Below are 23836 nucleotides of genomic sequence, written 5' to 3' on the forward strand. Positions count from 1 at the left end.
AGAGGAGGTGCCTGATTGTTTTTGTTTCCTTTACTGGGTCAGGTTATTCATTTTGGCTTAAAACATTGGCATGGGCAGCCTTATGTCACTTGATCCCTTTGCATACAAGGAGCTTTGACTATGTCCTGTTGATGGACAGGCCAAAAATTGCTTGGTAGGCTTGGAGATTGTGTGTGCGTGTGCATTTTAGCTAATTGTTGCTATTTGAGAAGACTAAAAGTAAGTTATTCCAGGGAGTTGAGTTTGAGAAGTATTGTCACAGCCCTTGAAAAGTGGCCCCATTTTTGTCATTTTTAGCACGCACACATAAGTGCACAAAAGTGTTTTGCTGCTCTTCACTATGGAATTATGGGCACCACAGCATGTTGGAGCAAAATAGGAAGCATAGGCAGATTTTGTATTGGAAGTGTGCTTCAGAGCATGGCTGCATACTTGGATATACTGGAAGAATGAAAAACTGAAAGAAACCAAAATTGATGTACCGTACTTACCCTTCCCTAGCTTAGGATCTGTTTGACCTAGTTGTATCCACTGCATGAAAGAAACAGCAGCAAACTGCGGAAACTGTGACCAGACATATAAGAACGTGGGATATAATGGAAGTCAAGGTATTTTTCAGGGACCTTATATATATGCATACATGTGCACTGAAAGCATATTTTTAAAATCCTGAAATGGTTTGCACATTTAACATTCTGATGTGGTTTGTTATAACTTTTATTTTTTAATAAACCCATTCCTTTGGCTGTACAGTCCTCTGTTTTAAATTCTGAACTTTAAATTGTTACAGCCCATCCCGGCAGCTGCTGCTGAAGGATGAGTAATAAATTTAATAATAATAGCCATTGATAAAATACATATGGGACATTGGTGTTCTTAGTTGTTTAGTGTAGGACTCATTTTACTGCTTTCCCACCCATTTCAGTAAGCCTAAAAGGGAGACACCAAATCTTCTAAAATCAAGTTTTCTTTCAACATTTGTCATGTAACTGTTTAGTGACCACCTAGTTGAAAAAAATATGTAGTTTGTTCACAGTATTTTTTAGAAGTGGGGCTTACATATACAAGACTGAAGTCTACCTACCGGTTCTTTAATATACTGTAATGAAATTTCTATACATACTTAAGAAACAAAGCTAATTTCTTTCTGTATTTGGCCCACGTTTTTTAGTTCATCTTTAGAAAAGTGGTATTGACATGCTAGATTGGAACTTGTCCATTGCAATCTGGGAGTGTGCATGGGAAACAAAAAGCTCTCGATCTCTTAAATATTAACAGACTTCGAAGGAACATGGACATTTTATGTTTACATTTACCTTTTTATCAGTAAGCTACAAATCGTTAATTTATATGACATAAGAGTCCTGGAACCAATGGTGTTATTTGTTTGGTTATATTTACACTGTGATTAATGCAAAGCACGGAAATCTCTGGCTTCTGAGAAAAAAATCTAGTTTGTTGTGCAGCCCTGCCATGCTGCCACAGGCAGGTTGCAGCAGCGAGGTGGCAAGTTTGTGCATATATGTGGTGGTAAAAGTTCTTGGAGAGAAAGATTATCAGTTGGGTTCAGGCTAGTCAAAGAAGTCACTCAAAGGGTGTACATTTTAAACATGTTTCTGGTTCATGCTATCATAACCCTCCCCATACAAAGTAGCAGAGGTGACTTGAGTTGTGGTCATGCCTGTGGCCAAGGTCATATGACCCAGTTTGCAAGAGCAAGAACTAGGATTGGTTTATTTACAAGTTTTTAAGTTAAATAAAAATAAAACTTAATGCGACTTCATTAATAATAAGATTTCCTTTATCTTATATGGATTAAAAGTTGTTTGCAAGTCTGTATTCTTAAACTTCAAAATTGGACTACCAAACTGAGAGATGGAATATTTTAGTCCTGAATTTAAATAATACCATAATAATAATAATAATAATAATAATAATAATAATAATAATATTCTCCCACCGACCCCCTTTTTTCATGTTGCCAAGTAAATAATGCAGGGTAACTTATCTTACCCAATGTGTGAATAGTTAGAAGAAATTTATCAAGCTGTACAATAAATTCTAAGAAGGGCACACAAGGTGGCCACTTCTTAACCTGCTTTTTTGCTTTTACCATTTCTGACTGTCCTCATGACTTAAGAATGCTGGTTAGGCAGCTTTGCCAAGATGCTTTATAAGTAAACATATACAGTGGTACCTCTACTTACGAATTTAATGCGTTCCGAACGCACATTTGTAAGTAGAAAAAAATTGTAAGTCGAATCCCATAGGAATCCATTGGGAGAAAAAATTCGTAAGTCGAAGCAACCCTATCTAAACATTCGTAAGTAGAATAAATCCTATCTAAACCGCATCCAAGATGGCGGACGGAGCTCCATTCGTAAGTAGAAACATTCATAAGTAGAGTTATTCGTAAGTAGAGGTACCACTGTAAGTAAATAATTTTCTTTCATAAAATTATACTGCGTGGTGTATGTACATACAATTTGTGACTAAGGTTGCAACCTACAAACCTAGGATTCAATGAGGTGATTTCCTAGACCATGTTGGGATGCTTTCCAGAGGAGAGCGTTTGTTGCCCTCCTGTTCTCTTCTCAGCATCCCATTGGCAACTGGTTGGCTACTGTAGGAAAAAGCATGCTGGACCGCATAGGCCTTTGGTGTGATCCACCAGGGCTCTTCTTACGAGGAACAAGCTTGTGCATCGTTTCTGACCCTGTTCACACACCATGCTTTCATCAGACATATATCTGGTGGCACTGAACTGCTTGCACATCCCTTTCTTTCTGGTGAATGGCTAAGAATGGTTTGTGGCCCCGAAATTTATTGCAAACCATCTTTTTTGTTTTGTTTTTAAAGATACGCAGAATGTTTATTTGTGCCACAAATATGAGCAAACCCTTTAGTTCCTGTAAACCTACTGGAGGTCTTAAATCTTGACAGCAGTGCACAGATATCCCCCTCACCCTGAGATGTGAAGGTAACATGATAGAGCCATTGTTTCATGTTCATTTTTTGTGTGTGTGTCTCTTTGGTCAAACTGGTTGTTTCTGTGTGCAAGAAAGATTCCATTGTTTTTTTTCTACCAAACCCTAAAAGTGTGAAGGTGTAATTTGCAGGGCAGTGTGTGAGATTTTGAAGGCAATTATAAAAGATACCTTCCTTGTATCTGTCACAATTAGGCAATAATTATGCAAGCACAATAATATGTTTTCTGCAGGTTCCACGCCTATTGTTTATGACACTAGAATATTTAATAAAAACAACCAAACCCACAACCAGTGCATTTGCAAAATTCTTTTTTGAGGGGTTAAAAAAGAACACAAAGCTTTGAAGTCTACAACCTTTTCTGCCGAAGGTCAATAATTTCTGGTGATGTAACGTATAAAACAAGCTGAGCCTTCTGTCACTGAGGTTAAAGTTGACAGTGATTGTATGAACTTGTCAGTCACATGAGAAGGCAAAAACAAGCCAGCTGTTGTGAGGCATGGCTTTGAAAACCATCTGTATGTCAGCAAGTGAAACAGAGGCTGGGGCAGATTCCATTCACTGTGCCTTGCTGGGATGTATTTGCAAGGATACAGCCTTCCTGAATCCATCTGAATAGCAGCAAAATGTTTATAGATTCTGGTAAGTTAACAAATCTTAGTTCTCCGGTAGCACTTAGGTCTATAAAGTACTGCGTTGACTCTTAATTAGTAAGTTCAAAGCTTTTTATTGTTGCTGTCGCTGCAGCGCTCAGTATTCCTTTTGTTCTTCTAGAATGCAATCCTGACCACAGAGTTATGTGTGGGTAAATCCCACTAAAATCAATGGAACTTCTCTTCATATAATCGTAGGCAGGATTGCAGCCCTTGCCTTTACGTGCAAGATGTGTTTGCCCATCCCTGCCTGCAGAAAGTACTATAAAAGATTACAGTGGGTGAGGCACTGCCTGATATAGTACTTTTGTTTTTAATGTATCTTTTAGTTCTCGATTATTATTATTATTATTTTATTATTTAAAGGAACACTGTGACAGAGGAACTCTTTCATTGCAGCAAGAGGCATTGGGCTGCGTGTGCAGTTTGTGGCTGCTTTTGTTTTCACAGTTAGCATAATGCAGTCTGGAATTAGAAGGCAGCGCTTTTCAAAAATGGTTTGTTTTCTGGTGTGAGCCTCGTCCATCCCTCATTTATGTGGCTTCAAGCCTGTTTTTAGCTGCTGCTGCTGCTGCTGCTGCTGCTGCTGCTGCTGCTGCTGCTGCTGCTGCTGCTGCTGCTGCTGCTGCTGCATGATGTGAGATCTCCATACTTACAGCTTTTTGAGCAGAATTGTCACTGCGTGGTGCAGGTTCAGATGGAGATTGCTATTTATTTTTACTGAAGCATCTGGAGAGATGAGGCTTAGTATACCGAAATATTGGCTGGGGTTTCTGAAAGCAATTGGTGAGTAAAAACAAAAAACCAAAACCCTAGTTGGAATGAAAAACTGATATTGAAAGGTGTGCCTGCTTTGTTAACTGATGAAAATAGGTCAGGGGGGTGGGGGAGAACTGGATGGATTTATCTTTGCTTCCTGTTCTTTAGCCCTGTGCCGAATCAGCTATTAGTAAAACACATAATTTATTTTTTCTCTTATACTGTATTATTTACTAGTGTTTAGCTGTTGGTGTAGTGTTGGTATTTTTTTTTTAACGTTTAATACCAGTATGCCTTGCTTTGGGACTTCAAATGAGGGGGTTAATCTCTCCCTTGCACGCACACACAAAACAATCTTTTTTTAAAGGACTAAGTGCAAGGAATGCAAATGATTTTTGTATCAACCCTTTTGCAGCAATGCGAAGTATTCTTTTCTTTTGTTCCAATAGTGATTGCCATTTATAGAATGTGATTTGACTCCGTTTAAGTGGATTGCCTTTTTGCAGCTGGTTTAGAATCTGCTGCAAGAGCCTGGCAATGTATCGGCGTGGCTTAGTTCGCTGAAATAAAATCCTTTGGAAACCATTTCCAGAAGGGTAGCTGTGTTGGTTTGCTGCCGCAAAAAGAACAAAGAGTCTTGTTTCACCTTAAAGATAAACACATTTATTACAACATAAGCTTTCATGGATGATTGTCTACTTCCTTAGATATATGAAGTGCTATCCTGTTATAGGTATATATGCGGTTGTGAACAGTGAGGTCAGAGGAAAATGAATAATTAGGAATTTAAGAGTGGCAGGTCTGCAAAATAGTTGTTGATAACACAGGTATCCTGGCATTGGTAAGCCAAGTAACACGCATACTATGCTTTAAAAAAACACACACAACTCAGCCCACAAGCCCATAGCATTGACCCTTTTGATGTATTGTGATTTGGTAGTTTCATGTTGCCTTCTCACTTTGAAGTTCATTTGCTCCAGGATGGACACTCTAAGGCTACTTTCACAGTGTCCTGGGAGAGAGCAATGTTTTTGAATACTGGTTTTGAACTTTGCCCTTTAAAATAAGAGGTTTCAACACATTTATTATTTTGTGTAGCAACTGGCCTATTTGCCCTAAGTAGAATGCAGAAGGGTATTGCTGGTAGGTGGTGGTATATGTCGCATTGGAACATGAGCAGATGAAGAAGCTGAGAAATTTCGATCCCCCCCCCCCCGGTACCATTTTACCAGTTTATGATGCAGTACGGCAAGTTCAATCTTTAAATCAGGAATTGGGAAGCCGAATGACCCTCCAGATGCTGTTAACCTCCAGTTCCCACCTGCCCGACCTATTGGCCCTGCTGGCTCAGCTGGTGGGAGTTGGAGCCTTGCTCTTAAATAAGTGACTTGTTCAAATCTGTATGAGATTGAATTTGAGTGTCATTTATAGTGGTAGGTAGCAGTTATACCATTTCCAATGACCTAAATTATATATGCATCTTGGACTTATAGTGATACTGCATCTAAAAGGCATTTTTCAGGGCTGTGGAAATATATTTCAAAATATCAGAATATATTTTACAGGGGTTAATAGCATGTAATCTCTGTAATATGTTTGCACTTGCATTTTTCCTCTCTCTCTTCCCTCTCCCTTATATCTCTCAGGAAGTCCTTGGATATGTCTTCACGTGTTCCAGTACTTTTAATTTGCTTGTTCTTTGAGCAGATCCTTCTTTATATTTAGCTATACATACACACACACACACACACACACACACACACACACACACACACAAATATATATAGAATTGGTTACATAGCTATAGCATTGTTTGCAACACACAACTTAGATCATAGAATTGTAGATTTGGAAGGGATCCATCCATAGGGTTCAGCCCCCTGCAATGCACTTCTGGGCACAGTTCCTAGCCTAGGAAAGGGGCGGGAGACTGTTACCCCTGCAGAAGTAAATGTGCCATTTTGTAAGGCTTGCCTGCTCAAATAACAAACCAAAATAAAGAGGAAAATATCTCTGTAAACCACAAGGCAAAACACAAAAGTCAAGGTGATCAAACAGTAAATAATAATGCTGTATTTAATGTTCATAATAAACATTTCAAATGCAGTCATTGGCATTATAACCATCAGGTTTTGTCAACACATAAGTTGGAAAATATAGTGTTATCATTTATAGTTTGTTCACCTTGGATTTTTGTGCTTTACATTACTGCTCAAATGGTAATAACGAAGACTGGTGTTCAACTGCATTTATCTCAGAGCAGACCCATTGAAATAATGTAAAATGACTATTTTTAGATCCATTAATTTACTCTGAGTGAAATTTACTTGAATGCCACCCAAAGGTGTCATCAGCGAGTTTCAGAAATGCATTTCTCTGCCTTTTTGTTGTATATGCATCATTTTCTGTTTCAGACTGTTATAGATTTATAATAGGCCCACGTTTGGTTTGCTCTGCTGTGGCGTTCACACAGATCCCCCGGTCGTTCCACAGACTATTGACCCTGTGCCACCACGTCTGTTCTCGTCCACTGCCACCAACCAGGTTTCCCCAGTAATATATTCAGACTCAGTCAGGTTGTAACATATTAACAAAGGTTCCAGTTTATTGTGAACGCAAACAAGTTTTAAATACTTTGAAACACTGTAATTCACTCTCTTTGTCTCCCCTCTGTCTCTAACCCACTCTGATTCCTATACCTCCCACCCACAAGAAACCAACCGAACTAACTGTCTCTCTATTTCAAACTGTCTTTCCCAACTGTCTAAACCTCTGGCTAAGCCTTTTAAAAGCAGGCAGGCTCCGCCTCTGCGCTTTTCTATTGGTCCACCTATTAACCCTTTCTCTCCCCCTGTACAGACATTTCCAAAAGAATGGGCAAAGGCCTTCAGCACACATCTGATCATAACCTGCTTTGTATATTATAATGCTACACAAGTGGGACCCGTAACAAATACTGCAGCAGAGACGGTTCCTGTTCAGTGCTTGTCAACCAGCCATGCCATTCTTCAACACATGCCATTTCTTTCTGCCTCCCACCCAGTTTTCAATTCTCCCTCCTAGGAATCAGCTACACAAGTGGGACCAATGGCCCCTAAGGAAGCACAGTCTTCATTGGCTGTTAGCAAGGAGAGTGATACGTATGGGCTTTTCTCAGGGGCTTCTTTGTACTTTAACAAACCTCAGGGTTACCCCGAGCCTAGAGGGTGGTGCCATTTTGGCTACGTTTGTGCAAAGACTTAAATGGGGGAAAGAAGGAATGATGACAACTCGCTTATGATTATAGGTAAGCATTAACCAAGTTCATGAGGATACACTTTGTTCTAGCTTGTCACAAGCATTCTTTTTCCACCACAGTATATTTATACTGTGTGGGTGTGGTATAGCCTGGGGCTAAAAAGAACCCTGTGCCCTGATGTTGTAGCCAAAACTTCTCCCTGGTTTTTGAAGGATCAGAGATGTTTTGTTAGGGGAGAAGAAAAGCCCTGGCACGTCCATGCTGGTGAACTTACTAAGACTCAAAATTGCAAGAGGAGATGGCTATGCAATGTGTAATTAATTAGGGAGCTTATTGCAATGTGTGTGTTTGTGTGCACGTCTGTGCACCAGTACCTAAATATTGTTTCCCTGGGCCAGGTACAGACCTGTAACATAGCTCTTCTCCTTACTTGTTTTTTTTTGGGGGGGGGGGAATGGAACACTTTATCTTACTCCAGTTTGTTTAGGCTCCCTATGCTTTGAAGAGTATGGCATATATGTGCATTCATTATGTACAAATGGAACCTGCAACAGAATGTTGTAGTGTGGAGTCCTCCTCTTCAGGGTTTCAGCCAGTCATATCTTTTTCAGGGATACTCCATTACACACACACACACCCCTATGTTCCACCTCCACAGTCTGAGACAGTATGCCTCTGAATACCAGTTAGTGGGAATCGCAGGTGGGCGGAGTGTGGTTACGCTCAGCTCCTGCTTCCCACAGCCGTCTGGTTGTCCACTTATACAATACTGTACTTCCTATCAGTTTTCCTAGGGCAGTGTTCTGAGATCATAAGGAGACATAAATAAATGATCTTTCAATGGGATAAGAAATGCAAAGTTTTTTGTTTTGTTTTTTTTTAAAAAAAACTGGATCCAACCATTGCATTATCAGAGCTGTCTACTCTACTAGCTGTTTCAAAGAGGGCCAAGATTGGTTGGGGAACTTGTTGCCCCATATTCCTGGACATCAACTCACATCAGCCCCAGCCACCATGGCCCAATGGTCAGGGATGGAGGAAGTTGGAGTCCAGCAATATCGGGGGGGGGGGATAGGTTCCCCATTATTGCCTTAGGCCTTGCTGCCTGAAATTTTCTAATTGGAAGTGCTGGCTGAGATGGCTCAGTTGTCAGAGCATGAAACTGTTAATCTTAGGGTTGTGACTTTGAGCCCCACATTGGGCGAAAGATTCCTGCATTTCAGGGGGGTTGGACTAGATGACCCTCATGGTCCCTTTCAACTCCACAGTTCTGTGATTCTGTGAACCAATAATCTGTGCATCTCTGCAACCCACAGCCCACTGTTCAGAGGCTTCTCCAAGTTCCACTTTATGTGTAAGAATGCTAGAGCACCTGAGTTCTGCTGCTTTGGGCACTTTTGGATCAAGCAGTGGGAATAAATTATTATTATTATTATTATTACTACTACTACTACTACTACTACTACTACTTTGAAAACCACCTTTATTACTCATCCTGCTTTTCAATGTTGAGCATTGGGGTGGGGGTGGGGAGCCAGGTGCAAACCAAGCGCAGCAAACTCAATGGGTTCTTCCCAGCATCACAACTGAGGTGACAGGGTAACCATAACAGCAAAAATTGGTCCAAGCTTGCTTCATTGCTTCCTTGCTGTAGCTCCAACTCTCCCCCCACATCCCAGTGCTTGAGATGGAGAGCATCCTGTCACATGCACCGAGGCACACATGGTAGTTTGCTAACTTTACACAGCACAAGGAGGAAGTGGGGACGGCAGCCAAAAATGGAACAGCAAGGGACAGACAAAACAGACACATTCATTTCACTGGCATGGCAGCTCTGCCAGCTCATTTGTGAAGCTGGGATGCAGAGTGGCTGAGCAATGTACTTTTGCAGTCCTCTCTTGATGTAATGTCTGTCCTCAGCTTTGGTGGCTTCAAAGAGCTTCTCATAGGCCCCTGTGATAACAGGATGCTGGGCCAGATCTGATCTTGCAAGTCTCCCCATATAGGAACATAGGAAGCTGCCACAGATTGAGTCTGACCATTGGTCTGTCTAGCTCAACAATGTCTACACCAGGCATCCCCAAACTGCGGCCCTCCAGATGTTTTAGCCTACAACTCCCATGATCCCTAGCTAACAGGGCCAGTGGTCAGGAAAGATGGGAATTGTAGTCCAAAACATCTGGAGGGCCGAAGTTGGGGGGTGCCTGGTCTACAGGTAGTGACCCTCCATAAGTCACTCTTATTATTTAAGTTCTTGGAGACATGTTCCTAGTTAATCATGCAAAGGACTGCAACTTAATTTTCCTAAGAGCAGGCTCCTCAATATATGCATGTGTGTATTTAACCTGTGCACAATGCCCTTCAATGGAGTTTACAAACTGAGCTGGGAGTTATTACGTGTTTTGCAATCAAATGGGATTTCTGTTTAGTATCTTAGACTATTCAGGATATATATTTATATCTGTGTACCTTAATGCTGTTGTTTATTCGGCTGTACGGCTACATAGTTATACACCTTTATGATTTCTAACTATGTGTAGCCTATACAGCCAAATAAACAACAGCATTTGGATATATGTGTGCCCCCCCCACTATAGAACTCAAAAGTGATGTGCACGGGGTTTCAGATCCCTTCCCATTAAGGCACTGGGGAGACACAGATTTGCTTAGCTTCAGTATGATTACATCACGTGCTTTCAGTTTGTGCTCAAGTCAAACTGGGTGAGCATTAAGAGGTTTTCAGCAGAACAGGGATTAGGAAGAAGAACAATGCACAATTTAGATATATCCCTACAGAGCCTGACTGTTACTGCATGGAACGTTATTATACAGCTTTGGGAAGAATCCTTAAGAGTATCTCTGAATTATTTTTTACAGCGCCACAAATAATGGCCCATAGTCAAGTCAATCAGATTTTTATTGCTTTTAGTCAATAGCCATTACAGTGTAACGGGAGGAGAGGGGGAAAGGAGGCTATCCAAATGCAAGTTAAACACAAACACTTTCAATAATGCTTTTATTACATACACAGCCCAACAAGACCACAACAAAAACCTACCAACAGCATACGAATCAGTATGGCTAGCTTGACCCAACAGTCGTCGTCCTCTCACACACGCAAGCAAATCTTACTGCAGTCAACTAAAGACAACCAACCATGCCCTGCCCCCACCCATCTCACTCACTACCAAGGAAAAATAATAAATGAATAGAAAGACAACCTACCCAAGTGACACTGACACAAAAACCCCACACATACACTAAGTAAAATAGTGTGAGATTTACTACCCCCTTTCCCTACTTCTCTTCTCCGTATACTGTATACAACACTAACGTCTCACATTGAATGTAGCTGATCAGTAGAAATGATTCTGTGAGCTGAAAAATGAGACAATGCACGCATATACACAAATGAGTGTGCCATAGAATGCCTATACAGAAATGAAGCCATTAGTACTTCAATTGCCACCCTGGGCCCATTTGTGCCTACTTGCAGTTAGATTCAGAACTGGAAAGGAATCTGTGTATACCTTCTTGGGATAATGAAATATAGTAAGAGCCACTTCACAAAGCAGCACTAGATGGTGGTGGCGGCGGCGGTGGTGATTAACTTATTAGTGTGGGAGGCAAGATGTGCAGCTTTGCATTACACCCCTTGATGTAAACACTGCTTTCAAAATGTTGCCTCTGAAATATTGCCCGTGGGTTTGAATTTTAGTATTAACACTGGCCACCTGAAAGCTCAGACGGTAGAGCAGGAGACTCTCAACCTCCGTTTCGTGGGTTTGAGTGGCCCCATGTTGGGCAAAAGATTCCTGCATTGCAGGGTGTTGGACTAGGTGAACCTCCGGGTCCCTCCAACTCTACAATTCGATGATCCTATTAGGCGAAAGAGCCAATGGCAGAATCCCAGAAGTAAGTGATTCCTCTGTGTGCGCATGCCTGTGGAGGCGAGAAAAGCCTAGGTGAGGAGAAGTTGAGTTTTCAGCCCTAACCAGTGTTCTGTTGGCGAATAGGGAGATAGGGCTGATATATATATATATTATAGCAGGGGAATTCTTCAGTGGGAATTGTTCCCTTTGCTCAGATGTGACCTTGATACACGAAGCATTCTGAATTACGTTTCTCATGTGTGTCTGTTCTGCAAAGTCATGAACATTGTAATAGTAGGTCCCCCACCCCACCCCACCCTAGTATGGACTTCTTTATACTTAACTCTGCTGTCACACTTTGCAGGTTTTGCCTCTGGGTTCTTCTGCTGCTTGAAGCTTTCTTTCTTTTCTCCTTTCTGAACAGTAAGATCCTGTCTCTTCAGGGGTAATATGCTTGGCATGTGTTGCATGAGAAACCACCACCCTGGATGTGTAAACCCCTTTGTGTTGAATTTGGTTAGATTTTCCTTATAGCCATAATGGTCAGCCACTTCTGCAGAAGTTACTTGGTGCTCTGAACAGTATTCTGTTGGTGCCAAGCAGAAAATCTCATAAAGTCATCCGAATTACAACATTGTTGTATTCATTTTGCTACTTCTACAACTGTGCTAGAAGCCAAAAGGATCCTTAAAGAAGTTGTATTGGAGACTGAAACTCTTGTTCAAGCATGCCATATTAGTTGTACATATTGTCGGTTTTGGCTTCCTTACAGGCCCTTCTCAAATTTGCATGCTGAGATGCAGAGTTTCTTTTCAATGTTGAAATACCTCTCCAGTTTCCTGTTTTCATCTTCCTTGCATGAACACGCATTCAAACGTGCAATTAAAAAACTATAAGAATTTGTCTGCCTTGGTGCGTCTCAAACAATCTAACAACAAAATGAATATATACTAATGCTTTTTTTTAAAAAAAAAGTTTTCTATAAGCCATTTCAATAGGAGTGCAGCACAGGTTACTTCCATTTGCTAGCTCCCTTTGTATATTTCCTACCACTTGGTTTAATATATTAATGTTACCATGACAAAAACAGTGCCAGACTGACAAGGAATCCTACAGGGAATCCCAATGCTTATCTCTGTGCCGAGAACACAGGCACACTGCAACCTACCCCCTGGGGTATTTGCAGCAGACAAGCCCTTGCAACACACACACACACACACACACACACACACACACACACACACACACACACACCACTGTGTCATCGTAGTGGCCATTTTCTAGCATATAATAACTCTGACCCAATTACTTAATGTCCGTCTGATGTCTCGATTCCATTCTTTTTCGGTATACTTTGGGGTGGCTTATAGATGAAATAAACCTACAATTGAGTGAAATTCTTCTGTTTTCGAAGTTAATGGGCAGACAGACCATTGGCTTCCATCGGCCCAGGGTCCTTAGCATCCATATTTAATTCTCCAAATTACGTTAAGTTTGCTTCCAGAACTAGAATAGAAAGTTCCACTCATGGAACTCCCTTCCTGCTGGAGACCCACCTGCCTCTCCCTCCTCTAATTCACTTTCCAAAGCAGGGTGTCTTCTGGCACCTCAGCTGGTGTTCAGATGCACCTGGAAAGCTGGATTCTGTAAAAAGCCATTTACGTAAGGGTGCTTTAGAATGGAAGCCGGCTTCCTCAACTGTTGACCAGATTGAAGAATGACTCCTTTACCTGGTCAGTGTCTTAACAGTGCTAACCATAACAACAACCCCCAAAATGCTAATGTATCCAAACTTTCATTCTAATAATTACTTAGAATGTATATTTTTGAGGTATGTGGCAAAACTCGGGATGAAGCGGATAATAGTATGTATGGCAGGTGCACTTTAGCAGAAAGATGGGTAAAATAATGTAACATTTGCAAGCTGAAGCAGCATATTAAGATCCCTTTTACCTGACTATATAAATAAAATTTTAAAAATGATTTAGACATGCAATCAGCGGTGGGGAATCTGTTGCCTTCCAGATATTGTAGGACCCAGCAAGCATGGCAGGGATGATTAGGGTTATAGTCCAATAACGTCAGGAGGGGTACAGGTCCCCCATCCCTATCCTGCAGCTAATGAATATTATAATGAATGAGTATTATTATATATATAATAATATATAAAGGTCTAAAATCTGTCAATCTCATATATGAGTTTCACATAGATTCTAATGTTGGCCTCATTCCCCAAAAAAGCATAGCAAACTCTTTGAGGGAGGTAAGAAGTGATGAATTAGATCAGTATTCTAGCTTGGTTGAGACACTGTTTACCTAAAATAGCCAGACAGGTAATTCAAAAAATTCAGTGCAAAACACAATACCTAAGCCTGCCTTAAGCAATTTGATGTTACTAGCAGGCATGCTAAGGATATATCGCATCCTTTAGCCCCTGATATTCCTATCATCCACATATCAATCTAAATCTTTTTAATGCATTTATATTAGTTGCCACCGCAATTGGCATTTCTCTTTAATTTTCAGAGTGATTGCTAACAGCATGCTACAGGATATACAGGCAACCCACATAAATAATCCCAAAAGTAACTTCAATGTTTTAATGTGCCTTATCTGTGTTAAAATCATTTTAAATTTTAAATTATCATCCAGAGTAGCATCTGGAGTTTTGTGAGAAGGCATTTTTTCAGATGAAAGGTCTTATAGGAATGCTAAGGTGTTTGGAAATTGTAATGAGACCAGCATCCTTGAACATATATTTTAACTAATATGTAATAATGGTTTATAGTTACTTCACTTATTCCTGGGTGCCATGAACCAGTATTCTTTCCAGAACAGCAAGAGTTGTTCTGACATTAATTCAATAAATATAGACCTGTATAATTTACCTTTAATTAATGATGGTGGATTTAAATAAAATCATGGCTTTCTATAAGATTTCCTTCAGCATCCACAGTCATAGAAGCTCAACATACGTGTTTAGTTCATTAAGTGAAAATGTGTAGACCATTGCACTTGCTCTGTAAATAAGAAGCAGAATTCCTAAAGACTCCTGCTTTTCTGTTTCAGCTTCTTTTCTACTCTCACAATATCTCTCCAGCCTTCTCTAATCAGAGAGCAAACCTGCCTTCTTGCTGGTTCTCAGAGGTACTTCTGCTTGCTTTTATTTCTTTAATTCTTGGAGGAAGAAGAAACACCACTATTTGAACATATACTGTGCATTCTTTAAAGGGCCAATTCAGTCCTTTTAAGACAGGCACCCCCAAACTTCGGCCCTCCAGATGTTTTGGACTACAATTCCCATCAACCCTTGTCCTGTTAGCTAGGGATGCTGGGAGTTGTAGGCCAAAACATCTGGAGGGCCGCAGTTTGGGGATGCCTGCTTTAAGATCCCCCACCTAAGCCTTCCCCTCCAAATCTTCCATCTCTGCCATCTCCTCCTCCCTCTGAGCCCAGTCCTTTCTTCTCAAGTCCTCCATCCAGTTCTCCATCCCCTGTACTGTGCACTGTCTCCTTGTCAACTTCCCCCTTTTCTGCCTCTTTCTTGCCCCTGCTTGCCCTCAATAGTCCTCTGCATTTGGGCTGTTCCTTCAGACAAAGCTCCCTCTCCTGTTGTTCATCCCTGAGCCCATTTCAGTGAACCAGAGTTTACCTCAGGGGTTACTGCCTCATCCCAAATGGCTCTCTTTAACCACAGTAACATTCAGTTGAGGCCAATTGGTCTTCTGCCCCAAATGCTGCCATATCTTGTTACCTCTTTCTGCAAAATACTTACGTTTTCTCTGCTTTATCCAACCCTTTCGGCACCATCTAAGTGTAGTATAACCTAGCTGTCTGAATTTTTTTTCTAGAAAAAGAAGGAAGGGGAAGATGGCAATATTTGTTTTAAATATCATTATATAATTGGATACTGAGCCCATTAATCAACGAGAGCCAGGCAGTTTGTGCATAATTCTATACACGCAACTACCCCCACAAGCAAAAGAGGGGGAAATTCTGTATATCTTAGTTGTATACCTCCCCGGGTTAACTCAGTGTCACTTTGCATGGCATAACATAATCTTAATGTGCCCTCACACTGTACTTTGATTTTGTAAGAAATACTGCATATTTTCTTGCAGCTTTTGTATAAGTAGCATGGTGCTGTTTTTAAGTACTGGTAATTGAAGAAAGTACAGTGGTACCTCGGTTTTCGAACATAATCCGTTCTGGAAGACCGTTCGACTTCCGTAATGTTCAAAAACTGAAAACTCAATACGGAAGCCTCAAAACGTACAGAAAACTCAAATAGGAAGCCACCTCGGAAGTTCGACTTCCAAGGCATGTTCGAAAACGTAAGCATTTACTTCTGGCTTTTCGGCGTGCGAAAACCGAAGCATTCTGCTTCCAAGACACTTGAAAACCGAGGTACCACTGTATGTCATCATCTTTGGCCTTTGAAGGTACGTGGTACACTCGTAGTGATGCTCAGAGGATGGCTAAACAACTGTGATTCTCCCCTTTGTTTTTCTAGACCAGCTGACACAGGGTACTCAGAATTCCGTCCCGAAGAACCTGCCACTCAGCAGGATTACAGTTTAGGAAACAAATGGAAAGTGTCTGCTAGGCCCTCACATGCAGTGCAGGCTATACTTGCGTCTCAGGGGAGCCGAGGTAGATCTGAGACACTGCCCAGTGATTACAGATACTCACAGGAAAATGTGAGGGAGAAAAACAAAGATTACAGTGCCCTGCCTCTTGCTATTTCTGAGCTGCAAATATCCAACGGGGACCGCTTCTGCCCTACACAAGTCAAAGGAGAGGGAAGCCTGCAGGAAGATTCAGTGCTGCTGAATAAGAAACATGGGCCTGTGCCCCAGAGGCCTTCCCCTTCAAAACGAGAGAATAAATACAGGCGACAAGACAATTCTTCAGCGTCACTTGCTGCTTCCTCGGAGTCTTCACTGACAGGGCCCAGCAAGCCAGCTCATTCCCATTCTGGCATTGCTGCCAGTGCGGTTGAGGTTAGCGGGTGTCCTTCTCAGACTCCTGTAAAGGTTTTTGAAAAATTGAAAAGCACTGAGCTGCCAGAGCCTCCCCAGTCGGCGCCCGTAGAGAATGTTTGCCAGCACTTAGAAGAAAAAGCACGCCTCAAACCTGAACCTGGTCCGTCTTCAACTTATCGCTACCATTTGAAACCTGGAATGGAGACATCAAGGTCCCCTTCTCCACAATTTGCTCCGCAGAAGTTGACTGATAAGCCTCCTGTGGCTGTTCAGGATGAGAATCCCACAAGGTAAGGCAGTTTTACATGAATTGTTAACCATCTTGTCTTAAAATTGTTATCTCCCTTAATTAATTATTGTTACCTGTAGCCTGCTCAGTTGCAGCAGTGAATTTAGTTATGCTAACAGGGTTGTGACCACTTTTTTCTCTACTGATTTCCTCCTATGCAATTTTGTATGAATGACTGTTGTACAGTCGTACCTTGGATCCCGAACGCCTTGGTACTTGGACGTTTTGGCTCCTGAACGCCGCAACCCCCCCCCCCAAAGTGATTGTTCCAGTTTGCGAACATTCTTTGGAACCTGAACGTCCGGCGGGCCACGCTTTGGTTTCTGAACATTGTGGAAGTCGGATTCTGTTTGACTTCCAAGATACAACTACATATTTAACATTCACCTGGCTCTTCATTCATGGGTACTGCCGCCCATAAATCATCTGCAAACAAATACCTTGCAACTTATTTATTTTATCTTTCAAATGGAGCTGTCAGTCCAATACTTTTTTATTCTTAGCTATGCATACTGAGTAAATCTCAGTGTCTCTTGAGTTTTCAGACATTCACAAAACTTGTCTGGGATTGTCAACATCACATGTGAATGTTGGCTGTCACCAAAGGTCAGGCATTCATTGGCTGTCACTAAATATCAAACATTCAGTGCAAAATATGTTGGCAAGCACATAACTTTACTCTTATTTAGATTAAATATTCAAAACTGATAAATGTAGAGAAGCAAATTTATCATACTGTGTTTAATTCCTTGGTATATTTGCAGTATTTGCATGCAGAGATAGTGACCTTATATTAATGGATAAGTGCCTCATAGATCACATATATGTCTCAAGGACACGACCGTGCTGTGCCAGTGTTGGGCAGGATTTCGCAAGATTTCTGATCTTCAAGATATGCACAGATAATATGGCCCAATAAGTGATCTGCATCAGTGTAGCTATAGCAACATGCTGCATATATCAGAATAAATCATATCTGTTTTGTAATGCTGCTTGCAAACTGCAAATCCATTTATGAATGACCGTTGTGGTCTATCAGCTGTGTCATCATTTGTGCTGGCATACCTGGCTTAAAATACCCAAAGCATTGAATGCTTACAAACAAATGGAAAGTTGGCAATCTTGTGCTCATTTACTTTACTGTTAATGGGCCAAACATCCAAGTTATGTGGGATTGTTGGAAAAGCACAGATCCCATTACTGATCCTTGGGGTATTCCACTTTCTGCATCCCTCTATCTAGAGAACTGTCCATTTATACCTACTCTCTGCTTCCTGCTGCTTAACCAATTGAAAGAAAATGAAAGGTAAAACTTTGATGTGTTGTTTGCTCCTTACATTTGTTGGTCCCTATATATTTCCCTAAATATCTTGCACAAATTAAATGTGATATGCCATTTTGAGCCATTAACGTTGTTCTCTTTTCTCAAGAATTGAAAGAGTGATGGATAACAACACAACTGTGAAGATGGTTCCTATAAAGATTGTCCATTCTGAGAGCCACGCAGAGAAGGAAAGTAGGCAGAACCTTGTGAGCACCATTGAACTTCCTGCTTTGCCAAGCGGCTTGGAGAAGGACCAGATTAAAACGCTCAGCACTTCTGAACAGTCCTACTCCCGTTTCTGTGCTTACACGAGGCAGGGGGTGGAGCCAGAGCTTGAGAACAAAAGCCTTCTCCCTTGTTTGCAACCCGCCGAAGCACCTGGGAACAACACAAAGGACAGTGATACTTCTCCCCATGCAGTCAGCTATATGAGGACCAAAGAAAAGACCATGGAAGACTGGAAGTCAGAAGAGCTGGCCAGAGAGATTGTGGGCAAAGATAAGTCGCTAGCGGATATTCTGGACCCAAATGCGAAAATAAAAACTACAATGGACCTGATGGTGGGAATATTTCCGAAAGATGAACATCTCTTGGAAGAAGCCCAGCAACGCAGAAAGCTGCTTCTAAAAAACCCTTCACCCAAAACTGCAGAGGACAAGTGAGTAGATATATATTAACCTTAAGCTTTTTCTCCTTTCTCTTTTCCTTTGCCCAATGTGTGCATTTGATTGGCTTATTTTCTATTTAGAAAGAGGGACATTTATAATAGAAATGCAAATCAAGATGGGTTCTTGTGGGTTCGTGTAGTCCAACACACTTTTTGCAGCAGCAAAATGTCTCCAGCAAGCTCACAAACAGGGCATGAATTTCTGCAACCTTCATCGGTTGTTTGCAGTTCTTTGGTTGTTTCTGGAAAACGCAGATAGTGGTGGCCTGCCATAATTTGACAGGAATGTTCATCAAAAGAACAGGGGCAGTCACACTAAAAGCCCTGCTCTGTGTTACTGTGAAGTGGGCTTCTGGTGTCTTCAGTCTGCATTCACTAGGGAAAGTAAATCTCAAATTTGATATTGAAGCAAGTACTGGTTAAATTCTTGTTGCTTCTAGCCAAATGAGATGGTGTCTTTATCTCCTTCCTGCCCACCTGATAGTTCCTCTTAAAAAGAAAAGAAAGATAATTTTTATTAGATTTTCCAAATAAACAAAAAACAATCAAAAAAGAAAAACTCATTACATTTCATCTTACATTCCCCATCTCAGTTCATTCGCTCTGCCAAGCTGTGACTTCCCTCCCTCCCGCCATTCGGCTTTATTTCTCACTCCTCTCTCACAGTGCCTTAAAAAATCCAAATAAGTTCACTTCGTAGGATTTATTTCAGTCCTGCAAGTGTCTTTAAACTTCTACAGTTCTTCTCTATATAGTCAATGAATTTACTCCACTCTTTCTGGAACTTTGCCTCTCCCTGGTTTCGGATCCCACATGTCAACTTTGCCAATTCTGCATAGTCCATCATTTTCGTTTGCCACTCCTCAATCTTCGGTATCTCCTGTAATTTCCACTTTGGGGCTAATAAAGTCCTCGCCTGGTAGTTCCTCTTATGGTGTTGCCTGTTTGGGTCCAGCTCATCCAAAGGGGTGAAGCCAGACAACAGTGTGTCTTATCTATTGCAAAAGTTCAAAGAGTTGTAGGTCCTGTTGAGTTTTCTCAAGTCTTTCCTCAGACTGGTGTGACTCTTGGTAGGCTGCCTAGTCCGATTCTAAATGTTTACCTTTTGGGGAAGGGATGTAAACCACCTTGATCAAATAGGCAGCAACCAGTTGCAAATTCTATAAATCTTATTTGACAAAACCCTGTGTATGCATGTTTATTTGGGAGTAAAGCCAAGTGGATTCAGTGGGACTTACCTTGAACTAAACATGCATAGGATCCGGCTGCAAATTAGCCAATTGCAATTTAGCTTTACTGTCGGGTAATAGCTAGCACATTTTGTTTTCCAAGGTTTGTTCTTGGCTACAGCTAGTGTTGAGTGAAGAGAGTGCTTATCTTGGAGTCCTTGTTCAGACAACACCCTAAGCCAAATCTTGCAAAAAGGACTAGGGAGGAGCACAGAGCCTGCACATTCACATCACCTTGCTGAGGTTTGCATTAGCTTAGCATTATGGCAATGGAATAGCTTTTCCAAAAGGTTGCATTCAGTAGCAAGACCCTTTTAAGGCTTGCAATTTAAGCATTAGAACTGTGGATAATGAAACAAGAGCAGCTGTGTTTTTCACTAAAAGTTATGCTTATGGGATTATATAGTCGGGGCTAATGAGAGCCTCAAAGAGGTTTAAACATTACCTTCCTGCCACTGGCCATATAATCAAGGATATGGTGTGGAAATCTAAACACTGACAAGAGAGCATCAATTAAGGGGCAAAATGGAAATCAGCATTTTCAGGCAATGATTTTGGCAGTTTCTTTTAATTGCCCATCTCCTTAGCTAGGGTCTGAGAGTGCCAGAATGATATGGTTATTTCATGCGAGACATTAGCCCCTGCAATAGCCCCACGGTTAAAGAGCCTTTCTCGAAGCCCTACAATTTACTTGCTGCAAACAGCGTTTCAAAATGATTACTGTCGTCCTCTCAATGTGCAGAATGTCAGGAAGTGAATTAAAATTGGGTGTTGCTCTTTTTTCACCTTGGCTTAGGAAAGAGGAGCAGCCTCTGCCTTCGGCTATCCCCTTGACAACCAATTCCACTTACTACAGCACATCTGCACCCAAGGCAGAACTGCTGAACAAAATGAAGGACATGCAGCAGCAGCAACAGCAGCAGCAGCAGCAAAGTGAGGAGGATTCTGAGGATGAGCTGGACCATGATTTATCTGAGAAGAAGGTAAGGTTGCATTTCTTTTTTTCTTTTGTAAAAACCCACACATTGCCTACTGTTGAAATCCATGCTGCCAGAGCCGTCTAGTAGATCTCCACTGCAGCCAGCCCAGTCAAAAGCAAATGTGGCCAGGCCAGAAGGTGTGTGACAGCACAGGAGCTGGCAAGCTGTCATCGCAGCACACAAAAGATGGATGGTGAAAGTTTCTCTCAGATGGAATGAAAGCTATAAGACAACCAGCTGGAGAGTGGGCAGGGAAGTAAGGTTTCAGTTAAACAGATATGTCATGCAGGAGCACAGGAAGCTACCTTATTTATGTCCAACCAGTCTATTATTCTCTATAGTGCATCCCTGTCTACTCAGAATGGCAGGTTCTTGGAACTGGGTGCAGAGGTTGTTTTGCTCACACCCCTTGCAGCATTTTAAACCGGAGACACCAGGAGCTGAGTCTGGGACCTCCTGGATGTAAGGAATGTAGCTCTGCGCTGAGCTGTGTTCCCCTTCCTAAATGCAGAAGGGGGCTTGTAATGTTAGGAGTCCTTGCCTCACTTCACTCATATGTCAGGAGAAGCAATTTACTGACTGAACAGCAGCTGGCTTTTGTATTGGACAAGCCAACTTCACAATGGAACACGGTGGCCAAGACATGGAGCAACACTGCGCAGCAGAAACATGGTGCATACAGTACAAGTTTGTGTCTGGAGATAACAATCTATTTATCTGGTGTAGGAATCTCGACACCTACACACACAGACACACACAACACTGCCATTTCATAATAAACCAGTTCTGGTTAGATTTCAAAATCTTGATTGAGTGTAGATTTATGAATTTCCCTGAACCAAGCCAGGTCTGAGAGAACACAGCTCCTTTATTTCTGGGGCTCATAAAAAGGGGAACTTGCCTCATAATTGGCTGGGGCTTTCATCTGGCAAAACTTTAAGGCCCTTCTGAGGGTTTGGCTCAACTGCTGTTTACATTATTGCTTATCCTAGGCCAGTGTTTCTCAACCGGTGTTCCGCGGCACACTACTGTGCCGCGAAACACTGGCTGGTGTGCCGCAACGAGAAGGGCAATTTGCACTGTCACGTCGCTGACCCGCCGGAAAGGAAGCCGGCCGGGTCACGACGCGAGGCGAGCGCCCGCGTTGTGACCCGGCCGGCTTCCTTTCCGGCGGGTCAGCGTTGCGTATTGGCGGCCACCAGGCACGTGACAATGCAAATCGCCCTCCTGGGGAGGAGGAGGCAGGCGGGGAAGGCTGCGCAGGGCTTCCCTTCGCCGGGCCAGAGTGTCTGCCCGCCTGGGGTCTGTCCCCGCTCGCTCCGCAGGCTCTGCGCCTGGTGGGTCCGCCTGGCTACCGCACAGCAGTTCTTCAGCGGCATGCTTTACCGGTACGTCTCCCCTCCAAACTAAACTAAATATAGGGCGGCACAGAGTTGGTGTGCCGCGGGATTTTTTTTCATAGAAAAGTGTGCCGTGGCCCAAAAAAGGTTGAGAAACACTGTCCTAGGCAATGAGAGATGTATTCTCTGCTTAAATGGGTGTTCCTTCAGGCCAAGTGCAAAGGTTGTTCAGTCAAGCTTTGGCAACCAGAAACGCAGCTCTCCTCCAGTTAATGCACCCTCTCCCCTCCAATAATGAAGAACATGGGAATGTGCCTCGACACACCTACATATGCAGCATTTTTTTCTTAACATAGGTGAAGTGACCGCAGAAGTCCTTCAGGTGTATCTGTAGCCGGGCGGGGTGTGTATTTTCCATGAAGCAAGCCCTCCTGGGTGGGATCTGCATCTCTCCCTCCATCTGATGTGCCAGTCAGATGCAGCTCCCACCTGCATGGAATTGCCTCATGGGAAAACAACTCCCAGCTCCAGGTGGTTGCGGATATGTCTGAAGGGCACCTGAGTAAGTCTGAAAATGGTGTCATGTCAAAAATGTGACGTTGGCAGTGAAACCAAGGGAACTGATTGGCGTGGTCTTTTTCTTGACAAAGAAGACAATTGTTTTTTTACTAACCAACAATGCAACTTACGCAAGAATAGCTGAAATATGCATGTGACGCCTTGGATGTAGACTCTAAACAAGTTTCTTACAAGTAGGAGCCGGAGGCATTGGAATTGCTACACCTGACACTTCACTTTTGCAAATATTCTCAAAAGGAAGCATGTAGGAGACATCACAAGAGCATATTGCAAGAGTTCCCTGGGAGAGGGATTGGTTGTTAAACCACTCTGGGAATTGTAGTGCTGTGAGGGAAACAGGTCTCCTAACAACTCTTAGCTCCCTTAATGAAGTACAGTTCCCAAGATTCTTTGGGGAAAGCCATGGCTGTTCAAATTGTTATAATACTGCGCTAAAAATATGGTACGGATGCGGCCTTAAGAGTATTTTGGAGTGAAATGGGGCTGGGAAGGTTCAATTGTGATTGCATCCCTTATGCCAAATAAATTGAGCTTACTCTCCCCCCCCTTTTTCTCCCCCTTAGCAAGAACTTATAGATAGCATAAGTCGAAAGCTGCAAGTGTTGCGGGAGGCTCGAGAGACACTCCTGGAAGACATTCAGGCCAACAATATGCTTGGAGATGAAGTGGAGGCCATTGTCAAAGAGGTCTGCAAATCCAATGAGTTTGACAAATTCCGGATGTTTATTGGGGACCTGGATAAAGTGGTCAACCTCCTTCTGTCACTCTCTGGCCGCCTGGCCAGAGTAGAAAATGCACTAAACAACTTGGATGAAAATGCCTCTCCTGAAGAGCGGGTAAGACTTGTGTTTTTTTAAAAGAGCTCCTGTCTAATGTTGCTCTCTTGATGGCAAGTAGATTTCTTCAGTGATAATAGTTGACCTTAAGTTTTTT

The 23836-nt window shown here is 42.2% G+C and overlaps 1 protein-coding gene across 7 annotated transcripts in view; it reads left to right on the top strand.

Moving 5' to 3' along the window:
* Nucleotides 1–23836, top strand: part of SHROOM2 (shroom family member 2) — a 109279-nt gene that overhangs the window by 81161 nt on the left and 4282 nt on the right. For 2 of the 7 annotated variants that reach the window (XM_035114461.3, XM_088667710.1), the window contains exons 6-10: nt 14580–14657; nt 16024–16785; nt 18215–18766; nt 20801–20987; nt 23467–23739. In XM_035114461.3, coding sequence (XP_034970352.3) covers nt 14580–14657; nt 16024–16785; nt 18215–18766; nt 20801–20987; nt 23467–23739 — 1852 coding nt within the window. Of the gene's footprint in view, nt 1–506; nt 609–3411; nt 3631–4033; nt 4428–14579; nt 14658–16023; nt 16786–18214; nt 18767–20800; nt 20988–23466; nt 23740–23836 lie in introns of those variants that run through there. The other 5 variants (XM_035114460.3, XM_088667711.1, XM_088667715.1 and 2 more) reach the window with 4 other exon arrangements.

Source organism: Zootoca vivipara, chromosome 4 (genome assembly GCF_965207765.1).
Source record: "Zootoca vivipara chromosome 4, rZooViv2.hap1.1, whole genome shotgun sequence".
NCBI lineage: Eukaryota > Metazoa > Chordata > Lepidosauria > Squamata > Lacertidae > Zootoca > Zootoca vivipara.